This window comes from Gorilla gorilla, chromosome 14, assembly GCF_029281585.2.
Source record: "Gorilla gorilla gorilla isolate KB3781 chromosome 14, NHGRI_mGorGor1-v2.1_pri, whole genome shotgun sequence".
In the NCBI taxonomy this organism is placed as follows: domain Eukaryota; kingdom Metazoa; phylum Chordata; class Mammalia; order Primates; family Hominidae; genus Gorilla; species Gorilla gorilla.
In genome coordinates, this window is record NC_073238.2 from 74485425 (window position 1) to 74506511 (window position 21087).

Here is a 21087-nt window from a genome sequence, read left to right on the forward strand (position 1 = left end):
GTGGAAATATTCAACTCTAATTAAGGCTCTGACTAGACTTAGCAAGTGGGAGGTAATAATTATTACTAAAATGTCAATGATATTTGAAATAATAGTGCATCCTTTTTAAAGGATGCACTAAATTCAATTTTTTAATATTAAGCAGTATATGTAAAGAGTAAGCATACACAGAAAGAATAAAAATACAACATACTATCATCGAGTGCTATTAGTAAAATTTCACATTACAATAAAATTGTATCTTAATAATTTAAAACAATTCAATTAATTGATTTAACAGTTCACTAAATTATAATTATTTAAGTACGTACTTGTAAGATACATTGTTAATAAATTTAAAAATACACATATTCTTCCAGCATTGGTGAATGAACCAAACATTTGATATGTACCTCGATGAATAAGCATTTCAATGAAAAACATGAACAAAGTTTAAGTGGTTAATAACAAACTTTAAGTATATTTTATTCATTGTGCATTTTAGCTTCCAAATTCTTCAATTTTTTAACATCTAAGAAGCTCACAATTTGCCATTTTAATAAGATCTGTATAAATGCATTTAATATGCAAAATCTGACATGTCAGTCCTAATTAATGTAAACAAAGACTCGCAATGAATGAATTTAATTACTTCGAAACTAGTATGTCTAACTAAGATGAAAAGCAAACGAGTGCAATCTAATCTCAGCAAAGAATATTTATGATTATAAGCTTTGTCAATAGCAAAGTGCACCAACTGTTCATATATCTGACTTCCAAGAGATACATGAATGCTAATCAGTTCATTAGAGGCTTCTAGGTTGTGATATTTAACGACAGGATGTAGTAGCTTTCTTGTCCATGGAGTATAATTGTACTCAGAATGAAAAATTGTTTCCAACAAAGCATCATCCTTCCTGTTTCTGATTTCCTGCTGGTTGCTTTTTATGAGCCGCATACCTTTCAAGAAGCCGACATCATTCAGTTTCTTGTGTCATATAAATCCAAGTATAGATATGTCCTGAGATCGTGTGCTAAGCAAGATTCTACAACCTTTACTCCAAGCTCAGGAATTCATCTTGGTTCTATAAACCTGAGCTTCATAATTAGTGCATTCACAGTGTACTACCAGAAGCTACATGCAAACAAAATCTTTTCTGAACTGCTTTATATCTATAGGGAACAATAATAAGTAGTTCAATTAACAGTACTTAGTTATTAACAAACTGTCACATATGAACATTTTAACATGATAAAATTAAGAAAAAAGCTAAGAATGATGAAACATATAACTGCAATAATATATTTATTTTAAAAAGCACACTTTGTCATATGAGAAGGTAGTACAAAAAAATTTTTGATGAATACAGATTTCACCTTTACTTAAAAAGAAAAAAAAAAAAGCCTTACTCAGTAGGGTGATAAAGGCATCCTCCCTAATGAAATAAGAAACTGGATGGGTGGCAAGATACAAAAGGAAACAAACACGTTAGCCTGAATTGATTGTTGCTGGAGTATATTTTTATGATATTTCCCGACAGAGACAGTGAAGGAAGCTAAAACTCAACCAGTTCACAATTAAGCTGAAAGCATATACAATAAAATCTATGACAAGCCAAATATTAATTTTGTGATTCACTAAATCTCAGGAGAGAAGAGGTAGAAAGAGGAAAAATAGTCATTTTATTTCAAGTACCTCAGTTTAAGATATTAGGAGTGTCTATTTATAAGAGCTCATTTTAGAAGTGAGTTATCTTTCATACAGAATTCATTTGTCCATATGGGATTTTAATAATGCATTGTAGTAATATTTTATTACAACACAAAAGATATCAGTCTGTAATTTCATAAAATGGTTTGCAAAGCAACTCAACATTACTTTCAGGAAATAAAAAAGTTTATTACTTCAGTTACTCATTAGAGATTAAGCTACAAAGTTAGTGATAATAAAGATAATTGAATACAAAGGAAACCTTAAACAGGACACAAGCCTCATGCTATTAATTATATATGTGTGTGTGTGTGTGTGTGTATGTATATACACACATATATATCGATTTATTTGGGTTAGGAAAATATCAATACAAGTAGTGACTATAATAAACTCCATTTTGATTTTGTAACCATCTAGTATTTCTAAAGGAAATATTAAATTTTATGGAGCACAAACTAATTTATAATATATGCCAATTCTTGAAGTGAAGCTGACTAGTTAAACCTGTTTATGAAGTCTTATATCTGCTTCCTCAGACATTTCAAAGGTATCTAAATCACATCATGAGTTTAGAGTCAAACTTCCTGAACCTGAGTTTTAATATCCTTTCAATTCATCATGTACATCAGAAGGAAATAAGGTATATGACAGGGAAAAGATGAGAGAACATACTATTATCTAAGCTGATAAAAAGGAAAAAAATAGAAATTAATCATCATACATTTGTGGGTGGGCGTGGTGGTTCACGCCTGTAATCCCAGCACTTTGGGAGGCTGAGGCTGGCAGATCACTTCAGGTCAGGAGGTCGATACCAGTCTGGCGAATATGGTGAAACCATGTCTCTACTAAAAATACAAAAAAATTAGCTGGGCATGGTGGTGCGTGCCTGTAGGCCCAGCTACTTGAGAGACTGAGGCAGGAGAATTGCTTGAACTTGGGAAGCAGAGGTTGCAGTGAGCCAAGATCATGCCACTGCACTCCAGCCTGGGTTTCAAAATATAAATAAATAAATAAATAAATAAATAAATAAATAAACAAACAGACAGACAGACAGACATTTGTGTATTATTCATGATTGACAGACACTTTGATAAATTTCCCTGCAAGAAGGCAAAGGTTAAACTTTCTGTAATTTGGCACTACAGAATGATCTCTGGTTACACAAAGACATGTAAAATATTAAATAAATTGTATCTCTAGTTGACTAGTGACTTAAGTTATTTAGATATCAAAAGGATATGGACATCTTTGTCACAAACTTGTCATGCAAGTCCTCAGGAGGGGGAAAGGTTTCCAATTCCTTCTCAAGCTGTTGAAGCTGCCTTCCCATCTGCCTCAAATTCTTTTCCAGCGTTTCTACAGAGACTAAAAGAGAGTATATTAAATGCCCTGAAAGGACAAAATTATAATATATAAAAGGTAAGACACCCTAGAAACAAAACATTCATGAAAACAACTCACAATAATGTAAGAATATTCATTATAAAATAAAAATAAATTTCACTTTTTTTAACCTTTCAATTTAAAATCTAGTTATAAAAGAAATTCAGTAAGACAGTCTTTAAAACATAAGACAAAATTTAAGAAATGCTCACACACACAAATAAACCACACTTCAGAAATAAGTTTCATTAGAATTCTTGACCATTGGAAATACTACAGAATCATCAGTCTATTCAGAGACAAAAAGAAAACATTTTTTAAAATTGGACTGATTTAAATATAATTTGAACATTTTTCAAAATCATCTCTTGACAGGGAACAGTGAGTAGATGGGAAAGATGGGGAAAAGTGTTTTTTATTGTCCAAGCTTATCTACAATGGGAAAGAAAAGGTATCAGAGGCTACTTATAATGACAAATGTCAAGCTTTCTTTGCTGATATCCTGAACACAATTTGTGTTTATTATCTAATAATATTTTTCCTTCTTTAACTTAAAGTGGCTCTGACAGTACACATGAAGAAGAAATGGTAAACCAGGGCACTGTGTCACTATGAGAATATACTAGCCACCCAGCAGAACAGACATTAAGGATCATTTCTGAAAATCTTTTCATAGTCAATTTTATATGACACTAGGAAAAAGATTTAATAGTGCAAAAAGAAGATAGAGTGACCTAAACCAACTTTTAAAATATTTGCTTTAGGTACAAATGAATTCTAGGTTAAAAAAAAATCTATTGTTTTTGTTCAATGTGAACTATATAAAATGATGTTTAAAGAATGAATACAGTAATTCAAGGTAATCTGCCATTCTTAGGATTTGAATTAATCCTGAAGGATTTGAATTAATCCTGAAGAATGGGTGCAATTCAAGTTTTATCTATAAGGATAGGAATATCCTTGGAAACAATCTAAATGCCCAACAAAATGAAACTGAGTTGCTTTTTTTTTTAATTTTAGCTTGGTTCAAAAGAATAAAATAGTAAGGAGACATTAAAAATAATGTATAAGAATATGAAATGGTGTTTTATTGTTTTTTTTTAACCTGGTTGTACAGAAAATAACATTTGGTATTCTGACATTAACAACTTTTAATAAAACCTAAATGTATTTTCTTATTTTAAAAAATTAGCAATCTAATTCTCAGATGCAACGTTTAAGGAGTCCAATGATTGAACTCTCCCGAGAACCACATATAATACTTGTTTGTGCTTGAAGAGTGATGGTACTTTAACTGTTTGCTCCCACTATGATGAAGCTAGTCTGGATTTACACTCATGCATATTTTCTCAGTAGGTTTTTTTTTTTTTTCCTTCTCATGTATTCCCTTTCTGTGATACTTTGAATTTACACACTAAATGCTATAATAATACACACTATTATCTGAGTCATTGTCTCAATTTTAAGAATCACAGATTCTTACCTTTTTAACTAGTTAAATTATTTCCCCAATACCTTGCTGTGCATTGCTCATAGTGGTAACATATATTTCCTATGTTACATTCTTTCATTTTTATGTCTGCTTGTCAATTATCCACAACCAAGATTCTATTTGATTAGGCCAATGGTGTTTCATTTACTCTTCCTGTTTCCAACTTTTTTCTTTGCTACTTTCAAAGTTCTCTATCTGCATTACATAAGAGATTCCTTTTGCTCTCCTAGTCTATTTGATCTCTCCCTTAAAGTCTCATTAGCATTTCCTCTATCATTTTTCAAGAACTCTTACAGGTGGTTCAGTCACTTTTTATACTTCCTAAAACTCTGCAACTTCTGATTAAATAAAGGTTCAAAAGCAAGCTGGGCATGGTGATGCACATCTATAATCCTAGCACTTTAGGAGCTGAGGTAGGAGGATCAACTTGAAGCCAGGAGTTCAAGACCAGCCTGGACAACAAGACTCTGTGTCTCCAAAAATTAAAAAAAAAAAAATTAGCCAGCCATGGTGGCATGTGCCTGTAGTCCCAGCTAATATGGAGGCTGAGGTGGGAAAATTGCTTGAGCCCAGAAGTTTGAAGCTACAGTGACCAGTCATGGCACCAATGCACCACAGCCTGAGTGACAGAGCAAGACCCTGTCTCTTTTATTAAGTAAATACATGCTCAGAAACGTTTATAAGCCATACATCTACTTTGTGCTATAAATTAGGTTCAAAAAGGAGTGTATTAGTAGTATAATGGTAGCAGTAATTGTTATATTAGTAGCAGTGACAATAAAAATAATAGTAATGGTAATAACAACATCTAAAATGTGGTAAGTGTTTACGTATGTCAGGTACTGTCTTAAGTGTTTTCTATTAATTAACTCATGCAATCCTCACCAGAACATCATGAAGTAGGCATTATTATTATTCCTATTTTACAGATGAGGAAACTGGAACTCAGTAGGTAAGTAAAAAGGTCAAATTAAAAATTGGTGAAGCTAGAATTTGAATTCAAGCAGTTTCATTCCAGACCTTATTTTTAACCACTGTGTTATATACAAATTATTATAGAAATTGCCATTTTGTTTTCATAACCCCTGTCAGTAACATTTAAATAAACAGATATAATTTTCACATAATAAGGGGTTTCTTGTACATTCTTGCCCATTGCAATCACAAGCAATCCATATTCCCTGCCTAAACCTAGGGAATATATGCCTAAGCATTCTGGATGGACGGGTGAGTGTGCAGTTATATATATAACTTTTTATATACATATTTATTTTTAAGTACTATATATATTAAAGTGGTATCTCACCTCGAACAAAACCACATACTTAAAATACTTAGTCTGCTTAACCAATTTTATTATGCACACATGTCAAATTAGCAAAAGATCTAGAGAACAGACCAATAGGTCTGAGGGACTCCCATATGAGAAAAGCACAGGGCAAATGTTGGGAGGGAACATAGATTGTTTGATTTTTTCTCTGACACCAAATACATTGTTCCAACACCAATCAATTGTCTAATTCTCCAATACCAACTGGGTGTCCTACAATTGGAGTTAGTGCAGACTCCATAAGTTAAGGAGAAAATCCTTCAATTCCGATACTAACTACCCAGATTTAGTGTCAGGCTGTACAGGTAGAAGGGCTCACTCCCACAAAACTACCCTCATTTCAGATGCCAGTTGCCAGTCTAGAGGACCACTCTAGACTGACTCGCTATAAATCTGGGGATTCCCAAAACTCCCTTCCTTGAAGTTCCACAATTCACTAGAATGACTCACAGAAATCAGGAAAGCACTATACTTATGATTATAGCTTTATTATGAAGGATACAACCCATGAACAACCAAACGGAAGAGATGTACAGGACAAGGAATGGTGGGACGGGGGTGGTGCACAGCTTCACTGCCCTTCCAGCACATCCACCCTCCAAGCACATCCATGTGTTACCAACCCAGAAGCTCCCCCATCCTCTTTCAGTCTTTATTGAAGCCTCATTACAAAGGCACTATTGATTAAATCACTGGCATTTGTGATTGAGCTCAATCTTCAGCCCCTGTCACACCCATACATTTGGTATAAGCCCATAGTTCTAACCCTTTAATCGTATGTTTACTACTTCTAGAGACCAGTCTTCATCCTGAAGCTATACCCCTACCTGCCTTTAGTCACTACATTAACATACAAAATATGTGTCACTCAGGAAATTCCAAAACTTCTAGGAGCTTCGTGTCAGGAACCAGGGGGCAAAGACCAAATATTTACTTTTCATTGTACCATATGGATACAGAAGTACATGTCTGGTCAGAGGGCAGAACTCCAGTGGGGAGGTGTAAGAGAAGCACATTTTTGGCTCATTCTCAGAGGTGCCTAAAGTCTGGGCTGCCCTCAGAGGAAGCCAGCTACTGGTAACTGAAGATAGAGCTACCCCAATGAGTGAGTGCTTCTCAGCTAGGTGGGAGAGGGACTTAGTCCACTGGATAAAAGGCCTGTGACTTTTCCAATTCTGTGGTTGTCAGTGGGTCAGGAACTATGCTCTTTATGATTGGAAGCAATTTCTCCTGGGCTTGATTTCCACATTAGTGAAATGAGAAGGATCTCACCGCGTATTTTTACCTCACAGACATTTCATAAAAGTTCTCATGCTATAATATAGGATGAAATTTTTAAAAAGAATAGCACTGTTATTATTAGAACTAAATAAGAAATGAAAAGCTTAAAGATTGAAATAAGTGATATTAGAATCAAAGAAAAAGAAAAGTCATCATATCTTCAACATCATCATCACCAGACCACGGACAGTCAGCCTAAGAACAAGGGTTGCTATTTTAAAGAGTGAAATAGTAGGAATGTTTGGGGCATATTCAAACATTTCAGGTCAACATCATGAAGAGTAAGCAAGCTATCTTCAAAAAAATAAAATGGTTCTTGAGGCTACTCTACAGATGCAGATCTCACTAAGCCATTTCTTATGCTTCCCCAGAAGTCTCTGATTACATTATTTGCACATTATGGTTAAGCAGATTTAAATGTAATTGACCAACCTCTCACTTGGTTTTTAAATAAGGACCAACACACACTTGGAAGAAAGAAAGCAGCGTGAGAATTCTGGGCTAAGAAAATGTATGCCATCTGATGGGTAAAACTAAAGAGCATTTTAAGAATTCCCTTGCTGTATTTATAAGTCGGATCTGAATAACGGGAACACATGGACACAGGGAGGGGAACAACACACAGTGCAGCCTGTATGAGTGGCGGGCAGGAGGAGGGAATCAGGAAAAATAGCTAATGCATGGCAGGCTTAATACCTAGGTAATGGGTTTATAGATGCAGCAAACCACCATGGCATACGTTTACCTATGTAACAAACCTGCACATCCTACACATATATCCCGGAACTTAAAAAAAAAAAAAAAAAGAATTCCCTTGGTGTTTTTATTTTTTCAGCAATTATTCTATTTCTATAGACAATTCTTGTATGTATCTTCAAACATAATTTTAGCCACATTTTTCACATGTATCAGGTTCTTTGAGGTCAGGAACTATATTTTATGTCTTAAAAATCTTAACTATATCCAGATCACGAGGTCAGGACATCGAGACCATCCTAGCTAACACGGGGAAACCACGTCTCTACTAAAAATATAAAAAATTAGCCAGGCGTGGTGGCGAGCGCCTGTAGTCCCAGCTACTCGGGAGGTTGAGGCAGGAGAATGGCATGAACCTGGGAGGCAAAGCTTGCAGTGAGCTGAGATCGCGCCACCGCACTCCAGCCTGGGTGACGGAGCGAGACTCCATCCCCCCCCCCCAAAAAAAGGAAAAAACAAAACAAAACAAAACAAAAACTATATCAGGGAGTATTAAATTGTACACTCTTAAAGAATTTTTAATTTACTGGTGTCTCTGTATGTGACCTATGTGTGAATTTTATCTTTCAATCTTCTCACCAAGAAATTAATCATATTTTTTGTATTCCTGTTCATTCTTTGGAAGAAAACTAACAAAACAGAGCCATTATCAAACAGAGCTAGCTAGACAATTTTGACTTTTGCATTTTCCTCAGTTAACATTCCACCAGATGACATCTCTCAGTCACTTCAGACATCATGTGTCTCTATCTCCAACCTGCTCCCTATGTGTAATCTCCATACCACAGAAGGCAAAAGGACCATAAATCCCATTTCTTGTGCTAGAAACCTGCAGGTCTTGACCCTTTCCTCTCTTGCAATTCTCAGATTCAAACAATCATGACACTCAGGCATTTTACTTGACAAATAGTACTTAATTCCTTCCTGACTTAACACCTTTTTTTTTCTCTTTCTTTTGAGACACCATTTTTTTCTTTTTTCTTTTTTTTCTTTTTGAGATGGAGTCTCACTCTGTTGCCCAGGCTGGAGTGCACTGGTGTGATCTCGGCTCACTGCAAACTCCGCCTCCTGGGTTCAAGCGATTCTCCTGCCTCAGCCTCCTGAGTAGCTGGGATTATAGGCATAAACCACCACCCGGCTTATTTTTGTATTTTTAGTAGAGACGGGGTTTCACCATGTTAGTCAGGCTGGTCTTGAACTCCTGACCTCGTGATCTGCCTGCCTTGGACTCCCAAAGTGTTGGAATTACAGGTGTGAGCCACCGCGCCTGGCTGACTTAACACTTTTAAAGTCATAGGGAACCCTTTTGTCTTCTCTGATCTCTGGTCTCCTACAGTTTTTCTCCAGCGTCATTTTCACACTGTGCATAGGGGTTTCCAGACGATCAGTAAAGCTGCCCCTTTCCTGTTCAATGCATGTCAGTAAACTGGATACATAACATCTGAGTTCCTAAACAAAGCCCCACCTACAACCTGGGGTGCTCTACTTCATATCCTGCCAAATATTCATCTCCAAAATACATACTGCTTATAGTTCCCCTGCCCATATCCCTCTTCATCTAATCTGTACCTGATCCTGGAAATAATGTGTGTCTATCTGCCTTGTGCACTTCACCCCTGGGTCATAACCATTCATAATTTACAAGGAGTCAAAAACTACAGCAAGTACACAGGTAAAGTGCCCTTTCTCCCCATCACAACTAGTAATTATCTCTATCTTTGCAATTACTACTCTCTATTTACATTTATCTTTTTATCTGTCTTCCTCTCCCAAATGGCTGGGAATTCCTTAAGATAAGACACCATTCATCTTTGTATTTTCGTTACAAAACATATTGCAGATACCCAAATGTTTGCTGAAGGAATGGGTTTTGGATTTAACTTTAACCTCTCCAGATAAGAGCATTAAAAATGAAACAGGAAAATATAACAGATTAAATATCCCAGACATTAAAATCTAAGACACAGGCTTTCCTCCAAGTGTCTTATTATTATGATAATTATACACCAGAGGTGTTAAAGAAGCTTTAGAGTAAAAGTTAAAATCGAAACTATATAAATATTTAAGTTTAAAGCAATCATGAATACATGCTTTTTATAACACCATGGCCTCTATGATTTACTAGATTAAGATTTCAAGTAAGAAAGGAGAGGTTACATAATCTTTGTAATTAAAAAAAAAATCCTCTATGAATATCTCCTGGAGGTATTGGTCATTATTTCATAATAAGCTTACTAAAAAATGCCACACTCACTCTTACACATCATGATACAATCCAGGGAAATTGATTTCTTTAAGGAAAGCTTAAAGAACAACTTATTACCATAGACAATTTAAACATGCAAACTAAATCAAACCTTCCTACACTCATAGAATCAATTGTTTCATGTGCAAAATTATTTAGTTTCAGGCTCCAAGCAATATATTTCTTCCTAGACAATTGTAATAATAAAAGCATTTTATAAAGCTATAACAACATTTTATAAATGCAAGTTAAAATAATAAAATTGTATGGACAAGGTGGTCCAAAACAAACCTCAGTAGTATAAAAAAAAATCTTGACTATTAAGTAGGTCTACAACAAAAACTAAATTCTAGAATATCATTATAAAATCCATTACATGACAAAAAGATACAAAACTAAATACTGAAAAAAAATCAAAGTAAAAATAAATTGTAGCTTAGTTCATAACAGGCAAAGATAAATTGAAAGAAACTGTGCTGCCGGGTGCAGTGGTTCACTCCTGTAATCTCAGCACTTTGGGAGGCTGAGGTGAGAGGATCACTTGAGGCCAGGGGTTTGAGACCAGACTGGGCAACACAGTGAAACCCCATCTCTATAAATTTTTTTAAAAAGATTAGCCAGGGGTAGTGGTGCCTGCCTATACTCCTAGTTACCCAGGAGGCTGAGGCAGGAGGATAGCTTGAGCCCAGGAATTTGAAGTTACAATAAGCAATGATTGCATCACTGCACTCCAACCTGGGCGACAGAGGGAGATCTTGTCTCAAAAAAAAGAAAGACAAAGGAGCAATGCTAAATGAACAGCCAGTCATCCTCATCAAGTAGTTGTACCTTCCTTGACTTACCTGACTCAGATCTTCTTTCTTCCCATTGTTCTGATTCTTGATGGAACCCCAGGTAATAACAAATGGAATTTGCATTCCTTAATTAATTTACCATACTGTATGCAATGATGGTTTAATTTTTGTTGTTTTTACATAATACTGCAAGACAAATGCCTTCATCTGCTATGGAAAATGGAAAGAAGAAAGGGAGAAGGCAAGTGGAGGAAATGAATACAACCAATTAAAGGCCTCCAGTCAATTCTGTTGAGCTATTTCATCCCCTGAAAGAAAGAGCCAGCCCTGTCCTTTACAAGTACAAAGAGGGTATTAAAGGCAGGCAGCCTTTTAGAAGAGAAAGTGCATTAGTGGGAGAAGCCCATCTCAAAGGAAATCATGTTTACCTATAAGATTTCAGAATTCCCTTAGATAAGATGTTCAAAACCATGGTATAAATATTACATAAAAAGAGGTGCATAACAGAAATGTTTAATAACAATATTCAAAATGTTCCCTTAGTATAATGGTTCTGTGTACATGTACATGGGAGGGCAATTTTACTGCTTTTTACTTTGTCACAGGGGAAATGTTAAGCACAGACTGACTGACTTTCAAGTAAGACTAGTTTTCACTTGCTGCTATTGGAGACCAGGTCAGCCTCACAATTCCAAGATTGTGTATTAGCTGGACTTCAAAAAAGTCCAAATTTTTTCTCAAGCCTAGATCCTTCCCCTGAACTTCAATGGCCTATTTGGACATGTTTCCTTAATGTTTAGCCGGCACCTTAAACTCACTTTTCCAATTAGAATTTATCTTCCTCCTTGACTTGCCCCTACATCGCAGTAAATCATTAGTTTTTATAACTCTTTTCTCTTTCATGCCCCACACATCTAACCATAGAGCGCATCTTGCTGGTTCTAACCTCAAAATGCATTCATTTTCCAAATACTTCTTACCACCCTCACTACTCTTCCCGATCCAAGCCAACATTATTCCTCCTCTAGATTATTTTAACAGCATCAGAGTGGTTTCACTCATTCTACCATTATTCATCTACACTTTTTCCTCAACAGAGCAGCCAAAGCAATCCTTTGAAAATTTAAGTCAGATGTCACTCTTTTGCTCAAAACCTTCCGTGGCTTTTGAGTGGCTCCTCATCTCAGAGTAAAGTCAAATCTTTACAATGGACAGTAATGCCCTACAGGATCTATTACCTTTCTGACCTTATCTCCTATTATGCTCCCCCTCTCTCCCTCTGCTCCAGTCTCACTTCCATACCCTGAGGCCTTTACACTTGCTTTTCCCTTTGCCTGGAATAGTCTTCTCTCAAATACCAACATAAATGGCCTCTCTACGACTCTCTTAAGTTTTTCTCAAAGACCACTTTCTCTACAGGACCTTTTCTGACCACTCAATCTAAAACTGCAAAAAACCCTGCCCTGGCATGCCAGAGTCAGATATAAGACATACATTGACTTCTTTCATTGGCTTGGTTCTACATCTGCCACCTAAAACGTAAACTTCAAGAAAGCAGAGGCTTTTGTTTTTACAGCTCTTTGGTGCCTTGGAATGGATGAGGTATTCAGTAAATGACTGATTAAACTATGAATAGATGAATCTTTTTTTTTTTTTTTTTTTTTTTTGAGACAGCGTTTCGCTCTTTGCCCAGGTTGGAGCGCAATGGCGCAACCTCCGCCTCCCGGGTCCAAGTGATACTCCTATCTCAGCCTCCCCAGTAGCTGATATTACACACATGCACCACCACGCCCAGTTAATTTTTGTATTTTTAGTAGAGACGGGGTTTCACCATGTTGGCCAGGATGGTCTCAATCTCTTGACCTCATGATCTGCATGCCTCGGCCTCCCAAAGTGCTGGGATTACAGGCGTGAGCCATGGCGCCCAGCCAAATAGATGAATCTTATTTAAACTATTTTTTTTTTCTGTCACTCACAGTCAAGCCTAATCCTTGCTAATACAAGTGCCTAGAACAATGCCTACCAAACAGGAGTTCAATAAGCTGTTTTGAGAGTCCTTTCCTTATAGAGTCAAAACATATCAAAAACTACTAATTAACACTAGCTCTTTTTTCCATAAAATATGGTTTGAAAGATAGCTGCCAAGAAGCCACCATCACAGTGGTAGACATTTATATGACAAAAGGGTCTCACTGCTGATCAATTTTAAATCTATACTTAAAGGTGATCTCTTCTGAGGGGAGAAGGGACGATTATCCAATATCTTATTTTCTTTAGGTTTTCCTATGAGTGTGAATAAATATTATTTTAGATTTTCCTAGCACTTATATCATTTCTCATAAAGTAGTTCATATTTCCATATGGCATTCCTTCATAATTCTTGGCTGAAATGAAAAAATTTCTTTTTTAAATTCATGCATCACCTCCAGAAAAATAAACTCAGAGTTGAAGAGTTGCTGGAGACCAGTTGTTTTCAAAGGTTGTTTAGTACTAGAACTCCGTTTTCAAAAGAAATCTTATGTCAAAGTTCAAAATACAAAATAAAGTGTTGCAGGCTGAAGCAGAGGAAGAAAAATAGAACTCATTTTCCAAATTCCATTCCCTATGTTAGTATGTCCAACTCGTAAAAATGCATTGAGCTGTACACTTATGATCCTGTACACTTATGTAACTGCATGTGTATTATTCTTTAATTTTTAGAAAAGTACCAACATTTTTAGAAAACTACTAACATAAGCCTATAAAATTTGCGGTCGTTATGTTCTAAAGTTTGAATAAGCTTCAGGCAACACACAGTTGGAATCTGTTCAAATTTCTGACAATACATATTAAAATTCTATACTAACATATTATTCACATAGACTCATGTTTACCTGCACTGTTAATGACAAGCAGATGTGTGTCAACAATAAATAATCACGGAAAAATAACACCAACACTATAACAAACATGGAGAATATTTATACAATGATTAATAGGTACTTTTCAAACTTTATAAACATTTGTACATATTAACCTATTTAATCCTCACAACAAACATCTGGGTTAAGTACTAATATTGCACCCATTTTATAGGTAGGAAAAGGGAAGCTCAGACAGAATAAGAAACTTGTCTAAGATTATACCTATAACAAGCTGGGGTTTCAACTCCAGGTGAACCAGTTACCTAACCTCAGAGTCCATGGTCCAAATAACAGTTTCTCCTATCATATAATGTTTCTATAATCTAATTGCAAACACATTTTTAATTTTGCCCACTAAAATCACTTATTACAGTTATTGCTGTTATCATGGCCTATCAATAAAAAAATTCCTTAAATTCGCAGGCTGATATGGTTTGGATTTGTGTCCCCTCCCAAATCTCACGTTGAATTGTGATCCCCAGTGTTAAAGAAGGGCACTGATAGGAGGTGATTGGATCATGGTGGTGAATTTTCCTCTTGCTGTTCTCATAATAGTGAGTGAGTTTTCACGAGATCTGGTTGTTTAAAAGTGTGCAGCACCTCTCCCTGCACTCTCTTCCTCCTTCTCCAGCCATGTAAGATGTGCGTGCTGCTCCTTTGCCTTCTGCCATGATTGTAAGTTTTCTGAGTCCTCCCCAGCCATTCTTCCTGTACAGCCTGTGTAACTGTGAGCCACTTAAACCACTTTTCTTTATAAAGTACTTGGTCTCAGGTAGCTCTTTATAACTATGCAAAAACGGACTAATACAAAGGCATACAATAATTTCAGTTTAAACTGGTTTAGTAATTTCACACAATGACAAAGAAAAGGGTATTTCTGAAGCATATTAACAATAACTTTAAAAACCAAACTATTTCACAATTTAATGATACATGCTTTCCAGATATGCTTATTAGTATAATTTCCATGCACTGTTTCATAATACTCAAAGATGACAGTGCTATCTCCATGCAGTTATAGGACTTATGCCAAAGATGACTGTAGTGGGTGAGTAGTGCCCCCCAAAAATGCATATCCACCCAGAACCTCAGAATGTGACTTATTTGGAAATAGGAACTTTGCAGATGAAATTAGTTAAGGATCTTGAGATGAAATCATCCTGTGACTGACATCATCCAATGACTAGTGTCCATAAGCAGAGGTGAGGACCCCGAGAGACATGGAGAAGATGGTGAGAAGATGCAGGCAGAGAGTGGAGTGATGCATCTACAAGCCAAGGAACACGAAGGACTCCGAGTAGCCACTAGAAGCTGGAAGAGAAGCATGGATGCTTCCTCCCCTGGAGTCTTCTGAAGATGCCAACCCTACTAATACTATGATTTCAGAGACTTTAGTGAGAGACTTAATTTCTGTTGTTTACAGGCACTCAGTTTGTGGTAATTGGTTATGGCAGCCCTAACAAACCAATACAACTACTAATTCAAGATTCTGTAAGATGCATAAATACAATCTGGTTTCTGGACAGCAGCTGACAATTCTACCTGCAGCATTTGATTATCTCCATACCTCTTCCCCCGACTGGTTACATGTCAACCTTGTCTCCAACAAGATTCATAAGATTGCCATTAATTTGTTTGCTCTATCTACTGCTTAGGTTTCTTTGTAGTACACAGATTTGTTATGTTAAACTGTCCTTCAGAATACACTATTCTGAAATTTTCTTTCACCTACTTCGTATCGCAAAACTAAGGTGCAGTAAATATTGCTTTACAGCCACGAGTGTAAGAGAGTTCTAAAATCTTGGTCATCACTGGCGATATTGTCCTGTTACTTGATGTTCCCTATAGTTCATAGGTGACACTGACAGAACTGCTCAAGTAGCTACTTCAAATCCGTAGCTGGCCCAAAATCTGCAAACACTGTAAACTGTTAGTTTCTTGAAAAGATTAATGATGTATTGATGACACTTTCAGCCTGTTAACCTCCAAAAAGATATAGAGGTCTTCCTGATGTGGTTTTCTTCTTCATCATCATCTATCAGCCCAAGCCACAGCAGATTCAGGAGATGTTCCTAGCTCAGTATCTCAAAAAGCAATCTTTAGCTGCAAGTAGTTCCTCCATGCCCAGTGTTCTTTAATGTCAATCTACAGAATCCTTAATCCTTCTAGTGATTTTGGGACATGCTCTTTCTATTCCACTCTGCTGCTTTCCAAAACAGTTTATATTTGCACTACAAAATGATTACTCTTACAATCTCATATCCAAGTCTACAACTTAAACTTCTGATGCCAACTCTATACAGATAATCCCTGGAAATAAACTGGCAGGATTTAAATATGCGGTCTCTTACCAGTATACCACACTTGCAATACACTATAAATATTTTTCACAAATCCTGTAATTACCTTGGGAATGGCCCAGTTATATCTCATCATACCTTTTTGTGAAAAAAGTATTAATTTATTGAACATAAAATTGTACATATTCTAACATTTTGGTAAGTATATGCAAACATACATAAATTATATTTTAAAAATAAATTTAACTTTTATTATATTTGGCTTATATTAACATTAAAATTATTTTAGAATTCCTAAGTATACTTACTAAATATATATGTAAAGTATACTAATGTATGCTTTAGAATTCCTAAGTAAATTCCTAAGTATACTTACTAGATGACTGCAGATAGTCAAATTAGTTCCCTGAGACATAAAACCATTAGGAGTCATAAGCTGGCTTTACGAACATAGGTTTTACTCCACAGTCTATCTGTAGAACCAGCACTACACAACTTGGATATACTAAATACTTTCATTATTCCCATAGGAAAATGAAAAAAAAAAAAGTAACATCATCTACCTATGCCTTACTTTTGGAAAGGTGTCAAGAGATAACTCAGAGTGTTACTAATGTTTATCAGTTACCTGCTTATATGAAAATTACAACTATTATAGTAGCAAAACAGGGAGAAATGGAAAAGAAATATATATATATTTATGGATATAGTGAGTAAAAGAAAAAGACAAAACAAAAACTTAGTATAGTATGATTAACTGTATTCTAAAACAAAATCTAGGAAATGCCATAGATCTAATCCTGAAATTAAATGAGAATTTTCATGAATATATTTATTTAAAATGCCTTAATATATCCTTATACATGTACTACTTTATGTTTCATGTCTACTCAAAAGAGGAATTGAAGCATACTTGCAATTATTTCAAAACGTGATAATTCAGTTTGTAGAAGAATCTTTGATATTTCTAAATTGATTACTAGTGCACATCCAACACAGCAGCTCTACAACTGCTACTTCAACTGATTTGATAAAGTGAAAAACCATTCAGTATAGGCTACTGTATTCTATAGCCAAAGACCTCTAAGCAAATGAGAAAAATATCTTAAGTTAGTATATTAGTTTGCTAGGGCTGCCTTCATAAAATACCCCAGGCTGAGTGGCTTAAACAACAGAAATTCATTTCCTCAATTCTGGAGGCCAGAAGTCCAAGATCAAGGTGTCAGCAGAGTTGGTTTCCTCTGAGGGGCATAAGGAAATGATTTGCTCCAGGCCCCTCCCCATGGCTTGCAGATGGCCACCTCCTCACTGTGTCTTCACATGGTCTATCCTCTGTACATGTACATTCCTGAATGGCTGTGACTCTAAATTTCCTCTTCTTATAAGGACACAGGTCAGATTGGATTACGGATATCCTAATGATCTCATTTTAACTCTCCTCTCTTTAAAGGCCCTATCTCCAAACATAGTCAAGTTCTGACATACTGAGGTTTAGGGCTTTAACATAGGAATTTATGAGGGAACAGTACAGCTTATAACAGTTAGAAAACATTTTTGTTCCCTTGACCAGTCAATAAAAGCAATATCCCACATGGTTGTCTTCTATAACTAAATTATTTTATCATAAATATTTCCACCACCAACAATGTAACCTATTAACTACATCATATAGGCAGATATTGGTAAAAAAAAGTGTCTTTTCATAACATTCTAATATTCTACTCCTGATTTGAAAGACCAAATAATATATCGTACACAAATTATGAGGCCCCAACCTACAACCTCCATGACATAGTGATTCCAACCAATATAATGTTAGCTGTGTTGTTGACTCTGCTGCAGGGGATATAAAATGCAATTAAACTAATAACTAATACTTATTATTCAAAATATGTATCAAACTCACTAACAAATTGTAACTGGCATTTTTAGAAGGCTATAGCAACAAAGAGGTTAACGTGTCTTTTGGTTATAGCAGATAAATTTGAAATTTTCAAACACTATAAATTTTCCAGGTGGTTGCCACCTGGAAATTAAGTGTTCTAAGTGCTCACAGTAGGTGAATAAAAGATAAACATTTGGTATTTAGTAAGACATTTATCATAAAATGATGGAAACGCATGAGAAACTGGAAATCAGGAGACGTATTTGAGCAGACAAATATTAGGGTCAAATCAAGGAATTGCTAGCTAAAAACATACAAACAGAGTCTTAAAAGCAGAAAGCATAGTATTAAATGGAAAGAATTTAAAAATCAAATATATCAGTGAATGCTCTTAATGGTAAAATATGGAAACAGAGAAATATAGCAAAAATTAAAAATGAGTTAACATTGAATCCACTCTGATAATACACTGAATATTGATCTCTTCTAGAAGCTTAAATCTATTCACAGCTGTCCCAGGAATAATCCCTGGTCTAGAGCAGCAGTTCCTAAAGTATAAGAATTCCTGGAAAACCTATGAATTTATCCTTAAAGAAAGAGTAGAATACACAAATTTAGGTGAGGTTCCCAGCAAAAAGCACCAAAGGGAAGGTGACATTTACTTTTAAGTTTCTTGATGAAGGAGAAAACTAGACAACATTCTTGCCACAGCTGCCACTTCCCATGGATTTAACTTAGGCAAAATCCACCATGCAGCTCTGCATTGAGATGCTGAAGGCTATATAGAGATATGACAAATGAGAGAAAAGATATCCAAAGAAGGGGAGCCAAGCAGGATTTTTTCAAGTAAACAAAATTTGGAAGGAGAGGTTAAGGGTGTAGGAATCAAAAGTCCCATTTTGTGGCATAATATGATTCTGATACCTTTTTGAGATGCAATGGAAATGGCAAAAGCTGTTGTCTATACAAGTGAGGATCTTAGAAGGAAAGTCTGGGATATAAATTTGTAAGTCTTTAACATAATGGTGGTTATTATGGGAATTGAAAACATCACCTAAAGAGAAGATCTAGGGAGAAAAAAAGAGAAGGGTTCACCATTAGGCTAGTGAAAAGCACTTTTAAAAAAGCAATGCATAGACACTGCACAGAGGAAGAGGAGAAAGTAAAGGAAATTGACCATAGGAGGGAAGAGCCAGCTGGGGAAGAGCTAGATGGGAGTGAGACAGATTGGGTTTCACTAAGACACAGACACTACACCTGAACCAAGAGTAAGACAAGAGCACAGTTTCTGACACAGTGTAATCACTCAATAAAGGCTTGTTAAGTTAGTGATTGGATGAATGAGTTACAGACTGAACTAGCACAGTTTTTCTAGAATTAAGAGTTGACTAGGAAAGGATGGAAATACATGGTGGAATTATAACTCTAAAAAGGTCAGACCAAGGTGATGTTGTAAACTTACCTTAGTTTTATTTTAATATACTCACCAACAAAAAAAAAATAAGTTTTGTCATATTTTTTACTCTTTAATAAAATTTAATAATGAAATAGATTATTGGGAAGTAATCAATAAAACCTTTATAGATTAATTTTAACTGCTTAGACAAGGAAAAATGTATTGAACCTTAGAAGTCCAAAAAGAGAGAAATATTACAATGGTATACAGAAATACAATAATGACTCAAAATATTTCCACTGAAATGCAACAGAAAAGTTGTAAGCCATTATATCTTAGAAAAGAAGCAGTCCTAATGAAGTAGATTTTTGAAAATTGTCATACAGGTAAGCTCATTAGTTGCAATGAAAGTTCTCCCTGCTGATCTAGGAGTACTTAATGACCAGGATTTGTTATGCCTCAAAAACAAAGGTACTTTTTAATTCATGTGATAGCTCACTGAGGAGGTTTCAAATCTGAAAACTTTTAAATGATGATATATAACACGTGTATAAGAGCATTAAAATACTCCAAAGCAAACACACTTACCTCATTCAAAATATTACATTTTCTCCTCAAATCTCATTAATAAAGTAATTTAATAATAAAAAAGTTATGCTTAACAATCACCTATACTATAAAAAGTACTTCAGTGATGGCTTTTCTATGTTAAAGATGAAGTTGGCTGCTCCCTGTGAAACATACTAACGGAGTCTGCTGACCCATACACAGACACTAGACTCCACTCTTAACAGATGGAAACTAAAAAGTCCCAAAACCCCAGAACGCCCTGCTGAAACACAAAAACAACAAACAGAAAAATACCCAGAAGAACCAAACCAAGTTACAATTCTGCAAGTACTTATCAAAGGTAAATATTTTTAAAGAACAAATTATAATATTAATAAAGAATTTTAAGTATGAGTCAACATAAATATTTCAAAAACTTCATTTACAGCAAAACCTGCTAAACAATAAATTCTACAATAAAAAATACATCTACTCAACCATGTTTTTCCCCAGGAAAAAAACTCCCAGTGTATTTCAAGGCACTTTGTACCTACCATGTTTTCATCCACTACTCCGTTATCTATCAAACTGCTTAATGTCCATCAAGAATACTCATTTCCAATTTTTTTCATCCCATTTGGTCAAAAAATCCAAAATATCAGAATTCTCTCTTTAGGAGAGTTGATTTCCCTGAGTTAAAAGTTATTTTGAGTATCACTGAGTGATTTTGAATGTTTACAACCCATTCAGTTCAATGCCCTTTTGCCCTATCTCAGGTGATTTAATACAAGAAAATAATTTCAATTATTTTCCCTTCTTGAATCCTATTAAAACATCTATAACTATATATATGGAAAGATTCTTCTTATAGCAAGGACATTTTCAGGTTGCAGAGGGGTAAAGTGAGTAATTCAAGAATTCATTGGAACACTAGGATTCATTAGTGAAAATTTAAGTAAAAAGCTTATTTTTTGTCTTACAAATCAAGACAGGCCATATGAAATATTTACTTCAAAGAAACATACATCTCAGAACAAAGTTTCAAAGAACATCTCATCCAATCACATGCTTCTTTGTCAA

General features: G+C 35.3%; 1 protein-coding gene across 7 annotated transcripts in view; it reads right to left on the reverse strand.

Annotated features, from left to right (window-relative positions):
- Positions 1 to 21087, reverse strand: part of DIAPH3 (diaphanous related formin 3) — a 490541-nt gene that overhangs the window by 169304 nt on the left and 300150 nt on the right. For all 7 annotated transcript variants that reach the window (XM_055360754.2, XM_055360755.2, XM_055360758.2 and 4 more), the window contains one exon: positions 2933 to 3058. In XM_055360754.2, the coding sequence (XP_055216729.2) occupies positions 2933 to 3058 (126 nt within the window). The remainder of the gene's footprint in view (positions 1 to 2932; positions 3059 to 21087) is intronic.